The sequence below is a fragment of the Drosophila innubila genome (genome assembly GCF_004354385.1).
Source record: "Drosophila innubila isolate TH190305 chromosome 2L unlocalized genomic scaffold, UK_Dinn_1.0 4_B_2L, whole genome shotgun sequence".
In the NCBI taxonomy this organism is placed as follows: Eukaryota; Metazoa; Arthropoda; class Insecta; order Diptera; family Drosophilidae; genus Drosophila; species Drosophila innubila.
In genome coordinates this window covers 14,544,279-14,560,784 of record NW_022995372.1, presented here as the reverse complement: position 1 = coordinate 14,560,784, position 16,506 = coordinate 14,544,279, and the positions used below count along the sequence as shown (strand labels likewise).

At 37.0% G+C, this 16,506-nt stretch overlaps 3 protein-coding genes across 4 annotated transcripts in view; 2 read left to right on the top strand and 1 right to left on the bottom strand.

Annotated features, from left to right (window-relative positions):
• Window positions 1–269: 269 nt before the first annotated feature.
• Window positions 270–2,319, top strand: LOC117780412 (tubulin gamma-2 chain). Its single transcript, XM_034616925.1, has 5 exons — window positions 270–364; window positions 423–625; window positions 700–1,290; window positions 1,352–1,966; window positions 2,032–2,319. Exons 1-4 carry the CDS (start codon window positions 316–318, stop codon window positions 1,865–1,867), a joined length of 1,359 nt encoding a protein of 452 aa, XP_034472816.1. The 5' UTR covers window positions 270–315; the 3' UTR covers window positions 1,868–1,966; window positions 2,032–2,319.
• A 473-nt stretch (window positions 2,320–2,792) lies between these two features.
• LOC117780548 (male-specific sperm protein Mst84Db) lies at window positions 2,793–3,233 on the top strand. The gene is made up of 2 exons (XM_034617113.1): window positions 2,793–2,879; window positions 2,940–3,233. Exon 2 carries the CDS (start codon window positions 2,943–2,945, stop codon window positions 3,081–3,083), a length of 141 nt encoding a protein of 46 aa, XP_034473004.1. The 5' UTR covers window positions 2,793–2,879; window positions 2,940–2,942; the 3' UTR covers window positions 3,084–3,233.
• A 2,032-nt stretch (window positions 3,234–5,265) lies between these two features.
• The window catches only part of LOC117780128 (protein numb), a 29,234-nt gene continuing 17,993 nt past the window's right edge, over window positions 5,266–16,506 (bottom strand). Inside the window, exons 2-4 of one of the 2 annotated variants that reach the window (XM_034616540.1) lie at window positions 8,547–9,021; window positions 8,161–8,409; window positions 5,266–7,444 (exon numbers count right to left, since the gene is read on the bottom strand). In XM_034616540.1, the coding sequence (XP_034472431.1) occupies window positions 6,089–7,444; window positions 8,161–8,409; window positions 8,547–8,627 (1,686 nt within the window). In that variant the 5' untranslated portion in view covers window positions 8,628–9,021 and the 3' untranslated portion in view covers window positions 5,266–6,088. The remainder of the gene's footprint in view (window positions 7,445–8,160; window positions 8,410–8,546; window positions 9,022–16,506) is intronic. The other variant, XM_034616541.1, reaches the window with a different exon arrangement.

Genomic DNA, 16,506 nt, shown 5'->3' with positions numbered 1-16,506 from the left:
TTAATTCTATTTTAATTTCATTCATAATTCCTCATATCTATTTAATAAAGCAGCTTACCTTTTTTTTACATAAAATCGTTTGTCTTACAACTTATTAATTTTTTGTATTTATAGAGGCCACTAAACTTTGCTATTTCTTTTGTTTTTTTAAACGTTTCATACGTCATAATCTATAAGGAAATCTGTTGATTTTGTAATAAGTTTAAAAGCGATTTGCGTTTTTTCTTTGTCCAAACAATTACTTGACTTATTGTGTGTTTCGAAGTATGGCGGAAAGCACAGTTATATTCGCAGTGATAAAGCAAACAGATAAAAATGCCAAGTGAGATAATTACGCTGCAATTGGGCCAATGCGGCAATCAGAGTAAGTAAATAAACATAATTAAATAAGAAATTAATAGTTTAGCATTATCTTCTGCCAGTTGGCTTCGAGTTCTGGAAGCGCCTGTGCCTGGAGCATGGCATTTCACCTGAGGGCGTCCTGGAAGACTTTGCGGCCGACGGGCACGATCGCAAGGACGTCTTCTTCTATCAGGCAGACGACAATCATTATATACCACGTGCGGTTCTCATCGACTTGGAGCCGCGCGTTATACACAACATTATGAGCTCACCGTATGCCAAGGTTTGTTGAGAAAACAATTACTTGTCCCACTGTACATTAGCTGGAATTCTTTTGGTTTCCTTTGCAATTGGCAGCTCTATAATCCGGAGAATGTCTACTTGTCTAAGCATGGCGGCGGAGCCGGCAACAACTGGGCTTCTGGCTTTAGCCAGGGTGAGAAGGTGCAAGAGGAGGTCTTTGATATAATTGATAGGGAGGCCGACGGCAGCGATTCCCTGGAAGGATTTGTGCTCTGTCATTCGATAGCCGGAGGCACGGGCTCTGGCATGGGCTCCTATCTGCTGGAACGCCTCTCAGATCGCTTTCCCAAGAAGCTGATCCAAACGTACAGTGTGTTTCCCAATCAGGACGAGATCAGCGATGTCGTTGTGCAGCCCTACAATTCGATTCTTACCCTCAAGCGACTGACCAAGTGTGCGGATTGTGTCGTCGTCCTGGACAACACAGCCCTAAATCGCATTGCCACAGAGCGTCTTCATATACAAACGCCCACATTCACCCAGATCAACAACCTGGTGTCGACCATTATGAGTGTGAGCACCAGCACCTTGAGATATCCCTCATACATGAACAACAATCTGATCGGATTGACGGCTCCGTTGATTCCCACGCCACAGCTACACTTTCTAATGACAGGCTACACTCCGTTGATCACAGATCCCGAGGTGAATAGAGGAAATTGTGTTAATCTTATCATCTTCATCATAAATACATATACTTCTCTAGACGAAGATCAATGTGCGCAAGACAACTGTTTTGGATGTGATGCGTCGCCTGTTGCAGCCGAAGAATATGATGGTCTCCTCGACAGCTGACAAGCGGCATTGTTTTATATCCATACTGAACATAATTCAAGGCGAGGTGGATCCAACTCAGGTTCACAAGTCGCTGCAGCGCATAAGGGAGCGTAAGCTGGCCCAGTTTATACCCTGGGGCCCGGCTAGCATTCAGGTGGCTCTGTCCCGTAGTTCACCCTATGTGCAGTCCGCACACAAGGTGTCTGGACTGATGATGGCCAATAACACGGGCATCAGTGCTCTCTTCAATCGCTCTCTGGCTCAGTACGACAAGCTGAGGAAGCGTAATGCTTTTCTGGATCAGTTTAGACGCGAACCCATGTTCCAGGATGATCTCAATGAGCTGGATTTGGCACGCGACACTGTTGACTGTCTGATACAGGAATATGATGCAGCTACCCAGATGGACTACAGGAACTGGAGTCCCGTTGCAAATGGTGTATAACTTCAACTGCGCCTCTTTGGTATTGAGTTCTTGTTCAGCTCAATAGGCTGTGCCTTTTCCTATATATTTATATCATCTGGACAGTAATTTCTATACTTGGTAAGTTTTTGTATTTATTTCTAGCATATTTCACAAATTTAATGATTTCCTTTCTTCTCCAACAGCTCTCTAATTTCGCTCAAGATGTCGTTAAAAGGTTTTACTAATTTCATGAAGCATTACATCAGATGTGGCATTCGACAAACCGTCAAGATATATGGATTTCTCACTGGTATCACGATTCAAAATTGAAATAATCATGAAGTTTTTTCACGCTTTATAAAATTGTCGGCTAAATCTCATTAAATTATAGCTTCATACAGTTCCTGCAATACTAAAGTGTCCACCTTTTAATGATATCGTATATTCTAAATATTGTAAATACTTAAATTAAAGTTGAATGAAAAAAAAAATGCAAATGTATTTTAAGACAAATGATTTCCTTATATAATTCTCTATCCACTGCAATGTTAATTTCTTAATTTAGTAAGTAGGAAGATTTTAAGTATTTGGACCGTGGGCTATTATAATTGGCATGAATATGACTGAGCTACGCTACAAATTAAGTTACACACAGACGTCACATATCAGTTATACTGATCATTATATTTCTTATTATCAGATCGGGAAGAACTAACACAAAAGACAACACGATATTTATTGAAATGGTAAGGGAAGCAAATATTTATTGATTTCAATATGTTTTCCCAGTTAAAATTATATATTAAAGTAGGCCATGTAAACTTTCGCCGGCAAGCTTGAAGCTAATCTGTAAAGATTTTCATTATTGGTTAGAAATTTGTGTAGTTAACACAGTGTTGAAAATTTTTACATTATTATTTTGTTCTCATTTTTCCAAATTTAACCTACATTATTAAAAGTTTCAGTATTCATATTATTTTTCTGTTGAATAAATTTCTAAATTGAAGAAGACGCTTTATAAATATTTACGAGTTTTACTCAACAGACTTTAGTATGTGTTAAAGAATTTTATTTACTAATCTTTTTAATATACAGTCTAATAAAATTTCAGAAAATGTGCTGTGGACCGGCTGGTTGGTGCCCATCCTGTGGACCTCCCTGCGGAGGACCTTTTTGCAAGGCCTGCTGTGTTGAGATGTGTGTTTCACCCTGTACTCCTGCATATTTGCAATGCTCCTATTGCTGTGGCTGTTGATAGTGAAAAATGATGATAGTCACATGGATGCTCCCTAGGGAGGATATCTCTGTGCTATGGATCTAATTGACCAATTTCAATGAGGAGGAATGAGTAATTTACCAATTTTGACAATGACAAAATAATAATGTAAAAACCAAAAAAAAAAAATCATAAATTCTATAAAATCAAAATCGTCTACGATATTTGAATATTTTAGTTGAGATCATCCCAAAAGCATGCAATGCTTATTGTACTAAGCTTGACCTTCGGCAAGCAGTTTACATTAGAGCAAGAAGCAGCTCAGTATAAACATGTAACGGCTGAAATATTGAAAATACATAAGTGAGTTAATGTTTGCTCAATTTAATTTATTTAACGTTCAAATTAATGCTACATATTTCACAAATATTTTATACCCCGTATGGGCATGATAACTTTCCACAATGATTAGACAACGACTTGGTATTGCCTTCATATTTATAATGAACGTACACTGATCCACTATTTAAATTTTACTAAACGTCAAACGAATCGATATGCATATTTTCTATATGATTTGCTTTTTGAGGAGAAAATAACATTTCCAACTTAGTTCCAATTTTCTTACATTTTAAATGCAAGTTTTCTTTCCAATGTAAATATTTTTCTTAACTTTTCATATCGTTATGTATAGATAATATCATCGCAAAAATGCTGCGGGCCTAAGCAATTTGATTTTTCTTCATATTATATATGTATATATATAGTAGTATAAGTATATATTTATAAAGTGCTCATGTAAAGACATACTTAGAAAATTTCAGTGTATAAAAAATAAAATATGAAAAATAGCCATTTTTAATGTAAATTAAGTACAATAACTTATCGAAAATAAATAAATATAAACATATAGAGAGTATACGTTTATGGAAAACATCTTAGTTAAATTTAAAGACTTTTGTCTTTCAACATGACAGCAGTGGGCTGTCCTAGGAAAGTATGGCCACGTATATTACAATATTGATTAGCTAAGATCTCTCAGAAGACGTTGTCCATTGAGTGAATTCTTATATTCATATCGTATATAGAATAGAAACGCAGTTATTTAAATTGTTTGCTTTTTTTTTTTTCTTTTATACTTTTAGAAGGATCTTTTTGTTTAGTACATCAGTTGTATGATCTTGGATCATTTATATAAAGAGAAGTTAAGGTGTCTAAAAATATTTTAACTTTTTTTTGTATTTTTATTGTTGAACAGAAAAGTAATGTTTTAAGTCAGGCTAAAATTGCGCTATTTCTTAGGTACCAAGTATGGGATATTTGACGATTCTATCTAACTTTGTTAATATCATTTTGGTAGTATAATAAAAAGAAACGTGGAGGAAAAAATTGAAAGAAAGTGTTTGTTTCAATTGCAGACTCGCACTTTAAGGATTTGGATGATGCTGAGTATTAGATAAGATGCTCAATCTTAAGGATAAATTGTTAAAATGCTGCTATCTAGAAATGTTTTCGTTTAGTTATATTTGTGGTTTATACGTAACATATGTGTATGCTGTGATTTCCCAATAAACATTCAAAAATTTATTGAAAACTCAGATATTAAGAGACTAACAAATGTTATGTAGAGACTGTTTGCTCAACGGAACGCATATTTATCTTGACGGTTAGTTTAACCCCAGGATAGATTTATCGTAAACTTTATCGTATGAGATAATAAAAATTTGTGATTTGTGACCTTGTATTTATCTTCTCTGCAGAGTAAAAACATAACAATTAAAATATTTTTATAAACAACAAAATATAAAAATGTTTTTTTTTTCAAGTATAATTTTTATTAATATATATATTATTTGTATATATATTTGTTTAATGTATACGATTTGCATTGATTTATTCAATATCTTTAATATAAAATGATTTTTTTTAATAACTTGCAGTTTATTTATGTTAAAATATGATTATAATTTAAGTATAATACATTTTGTACAAATTTAAAATTAAATTAAATTAATCAAATTGATATAAATCAAAACTGAAAGACAAAAAATTGGTCCTAGACATCAAGTACTGTATATTGTATGATATAGTATTGTAGGTAGGTAAATACACACATAAGAACATATACGTATAGATAAGTATTTAGTATTGGGATTGATCAACAAGTTGTGGAAGTCTGCATCCAAATATATAATAATAATATAATGGTATGTACATAGTATCTAATTAGTTAAAGATAGTTTGAAATCATACTTATTTTAGATACTGTAAAGTAAAAGTGCAATAACTGTTGTTGTTGTAGTAGTATAAGTTGTTGTTGTTGCTAAAGGTGGATTGGCGGGTAACTTGGTAGCTTGGTCAAATTTGGCGAGCTGCTTGTTTAAATTGGCAAGCAGTTCAGACAGTGAATATGTGTGTGTACGCGTACTGCTTGGCGAACTTGGCAAGCAGTGTATACAGTTTTATAATGCGTTTAAGCAGTGCAATTCCTAAATTAATTTGCTTAGCGTGCGTATGTACAGTTGGTCAAGAAATTGGCTTGACAACAATTATCGCTTTGTTATTTTAATAATAGTTAGACTACATAAATCTTGGAATTTATGTATATGCATTCTATGACAGAAAAAATAGGAAACCAATAAAAGGTATTTGAAATTTTAATGTTATCAAAACAATTACTTAACCAACTGTATGCGTGTGTTTTGCTTATATGCGTAGTTAACTGTACTTTATGCGCTGCGTAATGGTATTTACCGTTTATATTCTTCTTTGTTTATGCATTGTTTATTGTATAACATATATAGATGTGTATACATATATATTTATTTATATAATTCAACACTTTATGTTTGCGTTAAGTATCCGGAATCTGTTTCTATATATATATATATGTATGTATATGTATCTTTAAACTAACTCTCGATCTCTGTGCTGGCTGCCCCATTACACTAAGTTATGTTTTTCAAGTGAACCACACTTTGGACCGCCCCTCGCCACTATGCCCCGCCCCCTGTCTGCATCTTGTCCTGACCTGAGCCTACATCCTACAGTTGCACCTGGAATGTTTGCGCTGGCGCCTTGGGCGGTGAGATAAACGGATTGGTGCTGTGCCTGTTGCTGTTTCCGGTTCCGGCTCCGGTTGCAGTTGCTGTACCGCTTCCCGGCAGATCCGGTGACATTTTCTTGGCTGCTGCCACATTGGCCGCCCATTCGGCATCGAAAGGATCTGGATCAGTTGCACCTGCCGCTGTGGCATGCGCTGCCAAGGTCTGAGCACGTCCCACATTGGCCAAGTAGCTGGGCCTCTTGGGTGGTGCGGCGGGTGAGTTGCTGCGCACCACTTGACCCAACCACTGATCGGCATTGGGCAGCTCGGTTGCATCGACACCCGGCTCGGAGCGAGCTGGAGATGGCAAGGACGCCACACGAGGCGTCACTTGGGCGGTGGGCGTGCCACTTCCGCTGCCACTGGCACTGCCGCTTCCGCTGGCGCTGTACGAGATTACCTTCTGTTGCTTCTCGGCGGCAATGATGTTCTGGTTGATGCTATGATTGTTGTTGAAATTCAGATCATCGCCGGCGGCGAGCATCGTATCCGTCTGGCTGAGCAGTGACAGACCCTGGCTGAGCTCCTGGCACAGCTGACTAACGGTGTCGGCGGCCATGAGGGCCGCTTCATTCCCGGACTTGGCGGGCGACACCTCCGCAATGGGCGACACACTCCGCAGCGGAGTGTGCAACGAATGTGGATTCGGATTGCCGCCGGCAGCGGCCAGGAATGCCTTCTGCCGATCCGCATTGGACGGAAGATCGTTGACACGCAGCGACATCTGACGCTTGAACGGCGACTGGCTGCCAATGGTGCTCAGCCGGAACGAGCTCTGCCTCTCCAGCATATTGGGCGTGGCATGCGGCCTCTCGATGGCAAACGGATTGAAGGGCTTCACCGTCGCAGCCGGAGGTCCTGGCATCGCTGGACCATCGACACAACGCTCATTGCTGCCCACGGTGGCAATGGCCAATCTCTCGGTGAGCGTCTGTTGCCGGAACGATCCCGTGCGCGTAAAGGTCGAGTTCTTAGTGTCAAAGGTCATCGTGACGCCGCACTCCTTGTCCCTGCGCTGCTTCCTCTCGAGACACACGGCAAAAGCACAGCCCACAGCATGCGACAATCTCTCGCCAGAATCCTTGCAGGCCAGAAAGCCATGGCACATCCAGCGCCTTGTGGTGCCATCCCGACAAATGTAGCTGAAGCCACGCTCGTGGTTTCGATCCGGCGCACAGAAGCTCACCTTCTCAATGGTCTGGTCCACAATGAGACCCTTTGTCTCATCGTCCACCACGCGCAATCCATCGCCGCTGACATGCAGCAAGCCACGCACAGGACGACGTCGAGATTGCTGGAGAAAGAGAGGAAGATCAGGTTAGTAAATGGTAAGGGACCCATCAAAGTCGGGTAATTAATTAATTATTAATTATTATTATTACTAATTATTAAAATAAACTCCATTATAAAAATGGACTTTTACATTTGCTATTTTGTATTAATTAATAATGCTGAAATTAATTAATTACCGGAACCTATACGAAAATTAACCGAAATCGAATCCAAAACATTTCTTTACAAGTTATTATTATATGGAAAAGCTACTGCTAGAAATTTAAGTAAGGCCTATCATAATTATACTATAAACAATCAGTAAAATATTGTTTTGTTTTTTTAAATTACTGTTCTTTATTATCTTTAATTCTATATTTTCAACATGATTAAGATATATCTTTGTAATACATACTTTAAAAACAAATTCTCAAAAACGGTAAATTAGAGTGGTGAAAATTTTTAAAATTAAGTGTTTGAATATTTTGTATGTCCAATTCGTGTTCTTAAGTTCAATAAAAATGATACGCAATTTAATCTTTCCCGTCAAATACAAAATATCGAATAAATTAAGTCTTAACTCATCTTAATTTTGAAACATATATGTATACATATATTCGAAGTGTTAGAAATAGAATTTTTCAAAGATTCCATTGATGTACCGTTACAAAGCTGTACTGATACCGGAACCGATATTTGTTTTGGTATTAATCCCTGATCGAAGCACATTCAACTCACCCTCAGAACCTTGAGTGCCTCCTCGCAGACCTGCATGCCGCGCGACTCGAAGACCTCCACGCAGCCGAGATACTTGACGGAGAAGGAGCAGGTGGCGGAACGCACTGCTTCCTCGTCGGCCTGCCATTGATGCGGCTTCGAGGACTCTGGCACACGATCCTTGCGACGACGAAACGAATCGCGAAACGAGCGTCGCAGACGATCCATTTTCTTGGGCGACTTTTTGCTAAACCGAAACGAGGCCGATTTCTGTGGGTGGCAAATGCTTAAATTAATTATGGCCTAAATAATAGTTAAATAGATCAGTTAGCAATTGCCAGCTGACAGATGGCAAAGAGAAACAAGTGCTTGGGCTTTGTGTTCGATCAACCCTCGTTGTAACCTACCCCATTCTTAACATCGCCGAATTTTCCGCGTGTGAAGCCGCGCTCGAGTGGTTCGTGCGTGTGTGACGATGAGTTTCCCATGGCTGCGGTCTGTGTGCTCTCTCGCTCTCACCTACTCTCTCGTTCTATCCGGTTTGGCGTGAGTAAAACGCGTCCAATAACCGTTACAGCTTAAAACTGCACGACAGAGCGTTGCCAGATGTTCGAGCAGCTGGCCCAACTGCTTGCAGTTTCAATTCCTGCGCTCACTAAAGAGCCAGATGTTGTTGCAGTTTGTATCTCTCTCTCTCTCTCTCTAACTCTTCAGTTCTCTTTTGAGACTGATAGTTGTTGTTATTATGTTTATTGTTTGGTATTTTTATGATATTTAATTTTATTGATCGATTTATTGGCTTGTTGATCGCACAAATTATTTGTTCATTGAATTTGAGTTATAGATTTTGATTAAATTAATTGATGACTTGCTGCTGTCGATCTGTAAAGCGAGTGAATACTGTTTTAGCCAGGGGGGTGATACGTTATCTAATAACCATCGGGCAGCATTTGGACGTTTCTGATATGCAACACACATTCATAAATACCCAAACGCACACTCATCATTGATTACCATTGGAATGAGTCAGCCATGCGTCTAGGTTTTTTTTTTATCTTGAGGTTACGCCCCCGGAATCCACTTTAACCCAAATTCTCTATCGAAATGTATCCATAATTATTGTTGATATCTATAGTCTGACGTTAGCCAAATCTGTGGCGCTACTGGCCATCTAAGCACTCATTTGGTGGCTAAGAAACCTACCTACGAGAGTAGCCCGTTTAATCTCCAAACAAAAAAAAAAAGGTTTAGAAAAAATTCTCACAATTCGCTTATCGTAGCGTGCGGTCGTCTGTCTCACGTAATTGTTTACACATATTTAATTATATACGTATATATATATATATATGTTTTGTTTTTTTGTTTCGTACTTTTAATTTATTTATTTCTCCTCGTTTAGTTTTGTTCTTTCTTCTTTTGCTTTACGTTATTTTTTTTATTTATTTATACTTTGTGGGGCTTTTGTTTTCTTTGCGTTGCGGCAACACACGCTGACGTTTTTGTGACTTTATCACATGTCTCATATTGCGGTAAACTCTACTCACTCTACTGCGACTATGTGTACTTTAATTTATAAGTAACTAATACACCCTCACCCGGAACCTTACCCCTGCAAAACAAACCCAAGAATCTAATTTAAAATATTCCTAAAGCTAGAAATAAAACACAAAAGCTTTCAAAGCCACAAAACCAAAAATTATAATATATTATGAGTAGTTTTGCTAAATCGAAATAATATATATTGTCATATTTATAATTGTTATATATAATATTAATTAATAATATCATCAACGAACGACTCAAGAAAACAAGTTGAATCAGTTTATTTAACAGACACATTAAATGAAACTTAACTTTAAAATAAAAAATCTTTCCATGCAAAAATCTATTTAAATTTTAACTTTATAGCTCGTAATCACAACAACAATAAAATACAATAGATACGTCTTATCGGACATATAATTTTATCTACAATGTTTGCTAGTCACTGCAGTGTGGTGCAATGCTGTTTGTGGTGGCTCAATTCCACGAATCCACCGACTTTACATTGCAGTTTTACACATTTTCAAAAACCCTGTCGTCTTCTATTAGCTCAGGGCCGTTAATTGACCTGGCCAACAAGACTATCGCACTGTTGGCTAGTTACGGTGTTTGCTTAGACCAGAGCACGTATATTTTTCTATTCGTGGTTGGGGTTTGAGTGCACTAAATCCGAGTTCAACGCCATCCACAAATAAATCATGGAAAAAAAAGTATCTTTCGAATGCGGTTGCAGCTTCAAACTGGTAAGAATGTTTATAGCCGCTTTCTTCTTCGGTTTGGTGCTAGGAACCACCTAACTGTAAATGTTACAAAACCGGTTTGAAGCTTTTATTTACTGTTGGCCAGTCTGAGGTGGTGGTGGTGGTGGTTGTGGCTTTGTCGCTTCGACAAGGGCACTCGACAATTTGTTGCTTTGGGTTCTACACGGGATTAAGAGCCCTGAGTGCGACTCTGGGCCAATGATTCTATTTTTGGATGCTGTTTGAATGCATTTTCAATTTTGGTCAGCGAGGTAACTCTGTTTGTGGTCGAGGCGTGTCGTAAAGGGTCAGTTGGCTAATCAAATTGTGGGTCCAAAGGCGTGGGATTAGCTGGCTTCTCTTTTTCTCTTTCGAATGTGGGTCATGCATTATGCATTTTGTTAAGTGTTCAAAGAACTTGTTGCTTATCAAATGTAACATGAAATGGGTCATGAACTCAACGTGTAATTAATCATTGTCTCGTTCACGATCACGACTGTAAATCTTTCTTTAAAAGATTTCCCAAAACTATTGCATTCCCAAGAAGTACATTTCTATTGTAATCTATAAACAATCTGAAGCGACAAACAATCTGAAACTGTACTCGTATAGAAAAAAGTGCAAACTCTGGTCAACTTACAGACAAGTTTCAGTTGACTTGAAATGGGAAAATCCGAAACAAGCATTTATCTCGCATGATTCATGGATTGAAAAAGCAAAACCGTTACACGTTTTACAAAATGGAGGAAAAGACTATTAAGTCACGCATTAAAAGTAAATATGATATCACGAGTGACAACAATTGGGCCCAGAGCATAACCGGGCATAACTCACCGGAAGGGTTCATTCAACCAATAAGCCAAACACGAAACAGGTTCCACTCGACCAAGAGGAAAATCAAAATACAAATCGGATGGTGTGGTCGAGTTTTATGCTCATACATGGATATTTACTTACAAATATGTACACACTATAGATAAACCAAGAGCGGACGTTGATAAAGCCTGGTGTTGACTTTATCAATTCATATAATTTCTTTAGGTTTACTCGAAGCGTTAATTAATCAATCCAATCTACGTATTTCCTGATTTATGCAAACAATGCACGACAGGTCAGTGGGGAAATTAAATCAAATCAAATGCAATCAATCAATCAAAGAAAAATCAAATGAATCCATGAATTGTTCAAAGGGTTATAGGAATATAATACATTGAAATAAAATAATATCCGTAGAGCTACCTCTTAACCAGATATTCCAGTAATTAATTCATTACATCACAAGCTGAACACATCGCAATACATATACAAATCATATGGCGCTGATCTATAACACTTGACAATATACGACATAATGAAATAATTAACAATTGTAAATTAGCGTGTCAGAAAATGGCAATTTGTGTGCTTCATTTTCAGACAGCATTAAACAATTAACCCTAACATGAGCGCAGTCATTGACATCAAACTTGAAGCATATATCGATGGAACTCTATATTGTCTAGGGTATATAATATAAAATAAATGAAGAAGCATCTATATACCAGGTACCATGTATGTTAACTAAATTAATACCTCGATTCAGCTGCCTTGATACTATTCCAATTCTGCTTATTTTCCCCGCAATTAATGTTTAACTTTTATAAAAAAAACATAAGTATTAAAGAAATAGTCTTGAAATTCTAAAATTACTTATATATCTATGTTGTTTACCAGTTGAAAATATTTCGTTATGATAGCTTGAGAAACATCAAAAATTTACCTAGATTATCATGAGCTTTAACTATTTTGATAATTTCAAAAAAAAAAAAATTGTTTTATAAGGGGGAATTTTCTTCAAATTTCCTATGCAAAGAGAATTCCTCAGAGATTCAACCGCAATTTACTGAATTACCTAGTTTTTTCCTTTACTAAAAGAACACAAATATTTAATGATTATTTCTCCCGTTTACGTATTTTTTTTTTTTTTAAAAAAAGTAGTTGACATTGAAAATCAATCAATTCTCAAGAAATAATACTAAAATCCGTTTTTTTTTTTTTTTTGAAAACTTAACTATTATGAATATTTAAGAATGATTGCTGAAGACACATTACAAATATACAAAGTAATCTTATAAAGAGTATCTGTTCTTCAAACACGCTCTCTCTCTTAATTTGTATTAGTTATTGCATAACGACAATCAAGCTGGCACCCACAAGTTGCCTGCTCATGGAGTCTGTAATTAATTTGATGCCCCCAAAAGGCCAACGACACTTGTTGCACATTGCTGACCCGCCCATAGACCCAACCAATTGACCACCAACGAAATCCGAGTCTGTCCAGCTGTAGTCAGAATGATGACGCTCATCACCGTTGCGGTTGGTTGACCAGCTTATAAGTAGGAATTCCCAACTGGTTAACACCAAACAGATGCTACCATTTGAACATACTATGTATAATAATGAGACCGAGACCATATTGTGGTCTGTGGGATTAAGTTTGCAGGTACAGCTTAGATCTTGCTTAGTCTTCCAGATTACTTTATGAAAAGGAAACAGATTTAACGAATCCTTATCTATACAAATCCATTTTATCTACAGCTCAAGCCAAGGGAATGTCACAATGGATGCTCCGTTGCATTTCTGGCTGCATTCGCAGAGTTCACACGCTTTGTTAGCAGAAAGAAACGTAAAGAGAGGCATAGGAAAAAGGATACACATTTTATGGCTTCCTTTTTTCTCTTTTCATTTTTATATACTCATACTCGTATGTGTAGTACTTAATATGCAATTATAATTATGCCGCCCTGCGCTTTGTCTGATGATCGTGGAGGGGTGGGGGTATGCGGTGTGAAGCCTATCAACCACCACGTTCTCGTTCTCGTCCTCATCCTATTTTTCGTCGTCCTTTTGGATGAGTAGACCAGGCGTAGTACATTTGGAAGGAGGGTTGCTTGTCGCAGTGTCGGAATTTATAATTTTTTTTATCGCTTGAAGTTTGTGTCGGTGGTCGTGGGAATTTTCATAAAAAATGAATGTCAAAAAAATGTGGCATACAAGTATATACATAGTGTAATGCAGATAAATATATGGACAGCTTAGCGGATGTTTAGTTAGGTAATTAAGTCTGTGTGCGCTCCCAGTAATAATGAGCTCAATTAGTTTACAAGCTTCACAAAGGAGAATGTCAACAGCAGGAACTGCAGCCATTTAATTAGATGCCCAAAGCAGAAAAATAAACTTCCGCACTGTCTTCCAAAGGATCTAATCGAAGCACTTTCGTGTCTTAACTAACATGCTAGATTAATATGTTCTCCATTAGAAGTCAACTTTAAAGCAAAATTTAGTTGTGATATAATGCAGTTTATGCAATCTTGGCTTTAAATTTGGAAAATTATATAGACGTATTGCTATTTCTTATTTTATTTAATGATCTCGTATTTTCTTTCCTTTTTCTTTCTTTTTATCTCTACTTTGTTATATTATTCATATTTTTTTCTCTACTTAACCATAGTAATTGCAGACTATATCTGTGTAATAAATTCGACAAGTTTATCTTAAATCTGTAAAAGTAAACTAAAGATACTTCTCTATAAAATCAATAGGAGAATATAAAAATAATTCTCATTATAAAGTTTAATCGAAGTTCTCACAAAATGCGCACAGCATGCGAAGGTTTTGTTCATTCTTCTGAATATGTCTTCATCTTCGGAACTGAGGCTGAAAGGGTAGCTTGCTAAATAATTCGCAGACAATCGGGGAAATTCGCAAATTCTTGAACTCCGTGGGATTCGCTTCGTCTGGCCAAGAATGAGAGAGAGAGATTCAAGAAGAAGCACAAATATAGACAAAAATTCACACGCCATGGCGTTAAACGCACCCTTAACTACCTAGGAGGCCATAGGCTAGAACAGGCGAAAGGGCCTAGAGTGTAGGGAGTAGGGGCAAGAGGGTAGACATTCCTATGCACCCATTGCAGTCCGGGGGTAGCATTTGAGGGGTAGGGGCAGCATTGCAGCAGTTTGTACTGTTAAAGTGTGTAATTATTAGCTGTCAATTGGGCGTTGATCCGACCAGCATGGAGTTTACCTGGATGAAACTGCTTTCCAAATGGGAACACTTGAGCTGTGAGAAAATTAATTCTCAGCATCTTTGGATTGCGTGCAATGAGATGACCATCAGCAGCTGTCGATGCTAATTATTTCCCATGCGAATCTATAGAATACAACGATTCAAGGATTCTACTATGGGAACTCTATGATAGATACTAGATAGAATAGTATTCCTTGACTTTATTTCCTATACAATTATAGAATGTAATCTTTCACAATACTTTAACAAATTTTTGTATCTCCTAATCAAATCCATATTTATACATCGCTATTGTTCAATATTTTCCAAACTCTCAGCTTGGAATGACTTTAACTCTGTTAACTATATTCTCTACTCGTATGGATAACTTCTTTTGTGGTTGCCTTACCCATATCCTTTAACAAAACAAATATAAAAAAACCCTGAAAAAGAAAAAGGAGAATGAAACCGCTTGAGAGCAGTTCAAAAATGCAAACGGAAGTAAAAGAAGACGTCGAAACAAAGGCAAATGCGATGTAAAATACTCGTATAACCATATAAGCATACACTTGGGTAATTTCTTGAGTACATGGTACAGTGTGTCCTGCCTACACACAGATGGGAACTCACAAAATGCTCTAAATGAGTATGCTTGACTGACAGATACTCTCTGTACTTGGTATTTAATATTTACGAGTGTATTTTAAATAATCATTTAAGAAATCTAAAAAGTTGAAAATAATTACTGAATTATACAAATTTTTAATAAGATTAAGGGATGTGATCTAAGAGATTACAATCTTAACTTTCTTATCAATTCTTTTTCCTCTCTTTCTGCTTTATATTTTCCTAACTTTCCTTGTTGTTCAACTTCTCTTCTCTTCTATTCTATTTTGTTCTTTTTCAACTATCTTTCTTTTTATTTTTATTCTCATTGTTCTTTTTCTTTCTTTTCCTTCTTCCCTTTTTAGTTTGCCCACTATCAGCATTCACACATTTGCAATATACCTTTCTCTATCAGTGAAACAGTCACAGGGTATAAAGAAAAAACAAAACAAAAACATTTGGCGGCCATTTGGAATTGATGGCATCTGCCAACGCTGTGGATCCTGAGGCACGCTCCGATAATAACGCCACTGACATATGTTTGTTGCACGTGGAACGAGTCTGAGGTTCCACTTGGAATCAAGCACCAGCCACATGTTGTCTGTGGACTTTGTGAGTCATTTGATTTGCCTTTGGCACGTTTCAGGTAGACAACAAAAAAATCTTCGAACACTGCCTAAAAGGATGTGTGCATCTACAGCAGTTGGCAGCTGCTACTGCATCTGTATCTGTATCTGCATCTGTTTTGTTCAGACTTGCTGCTAAACTCCAATTAAAGTTATTAAAGGCATCGTCAAAGCTGTCAGTGTTGTTTTTGCATACCTAATGCAAATGACATAATGACTCAGCAACTGTTTGTAACCTGTTTCCATAGAACTCGCTTTCCAACACTGAACGACACATAATTTATGCCAGACGACAAATTATAAATGCAAACCAGACAAATCAGTCAACAACTCAAAACTGCCAAGATTTTCATAATTTATATGCGTTACGACAATTCGATACGACAAGTTGTAAGCACAACTATATGTTAATATTAATCACAAAATCCACGTTCTTAGAGAATTCAGTGGAATCGATAAGTAATCATATGCAAAAGAATTTGGAAAGTTGAAAAGCAAAATAAGAAAAAATACCTTTGAAAGGTGTGATGATAGAAAAGCATAAAAAAAGCTATATTTACGTAACTTGCTCAAGAGAGACACAAAGGCTGAAATTAATATTCTAGACAGCTCAAATTTCACGACTTTCATTCAATAAATTTGAGTTCTTTATTATGATAACTGTTTTGATATAATACTTTATCTTTTCAAAAACCAAGATAAAAGCTTGGGAAATATTATATAAAGAGTTTGGTAATGGAGATTTACTACTTAATATTTGTGTGTAAAAGTTAAGATTAAGAATTTAAACAAGCTCTGATTATTCC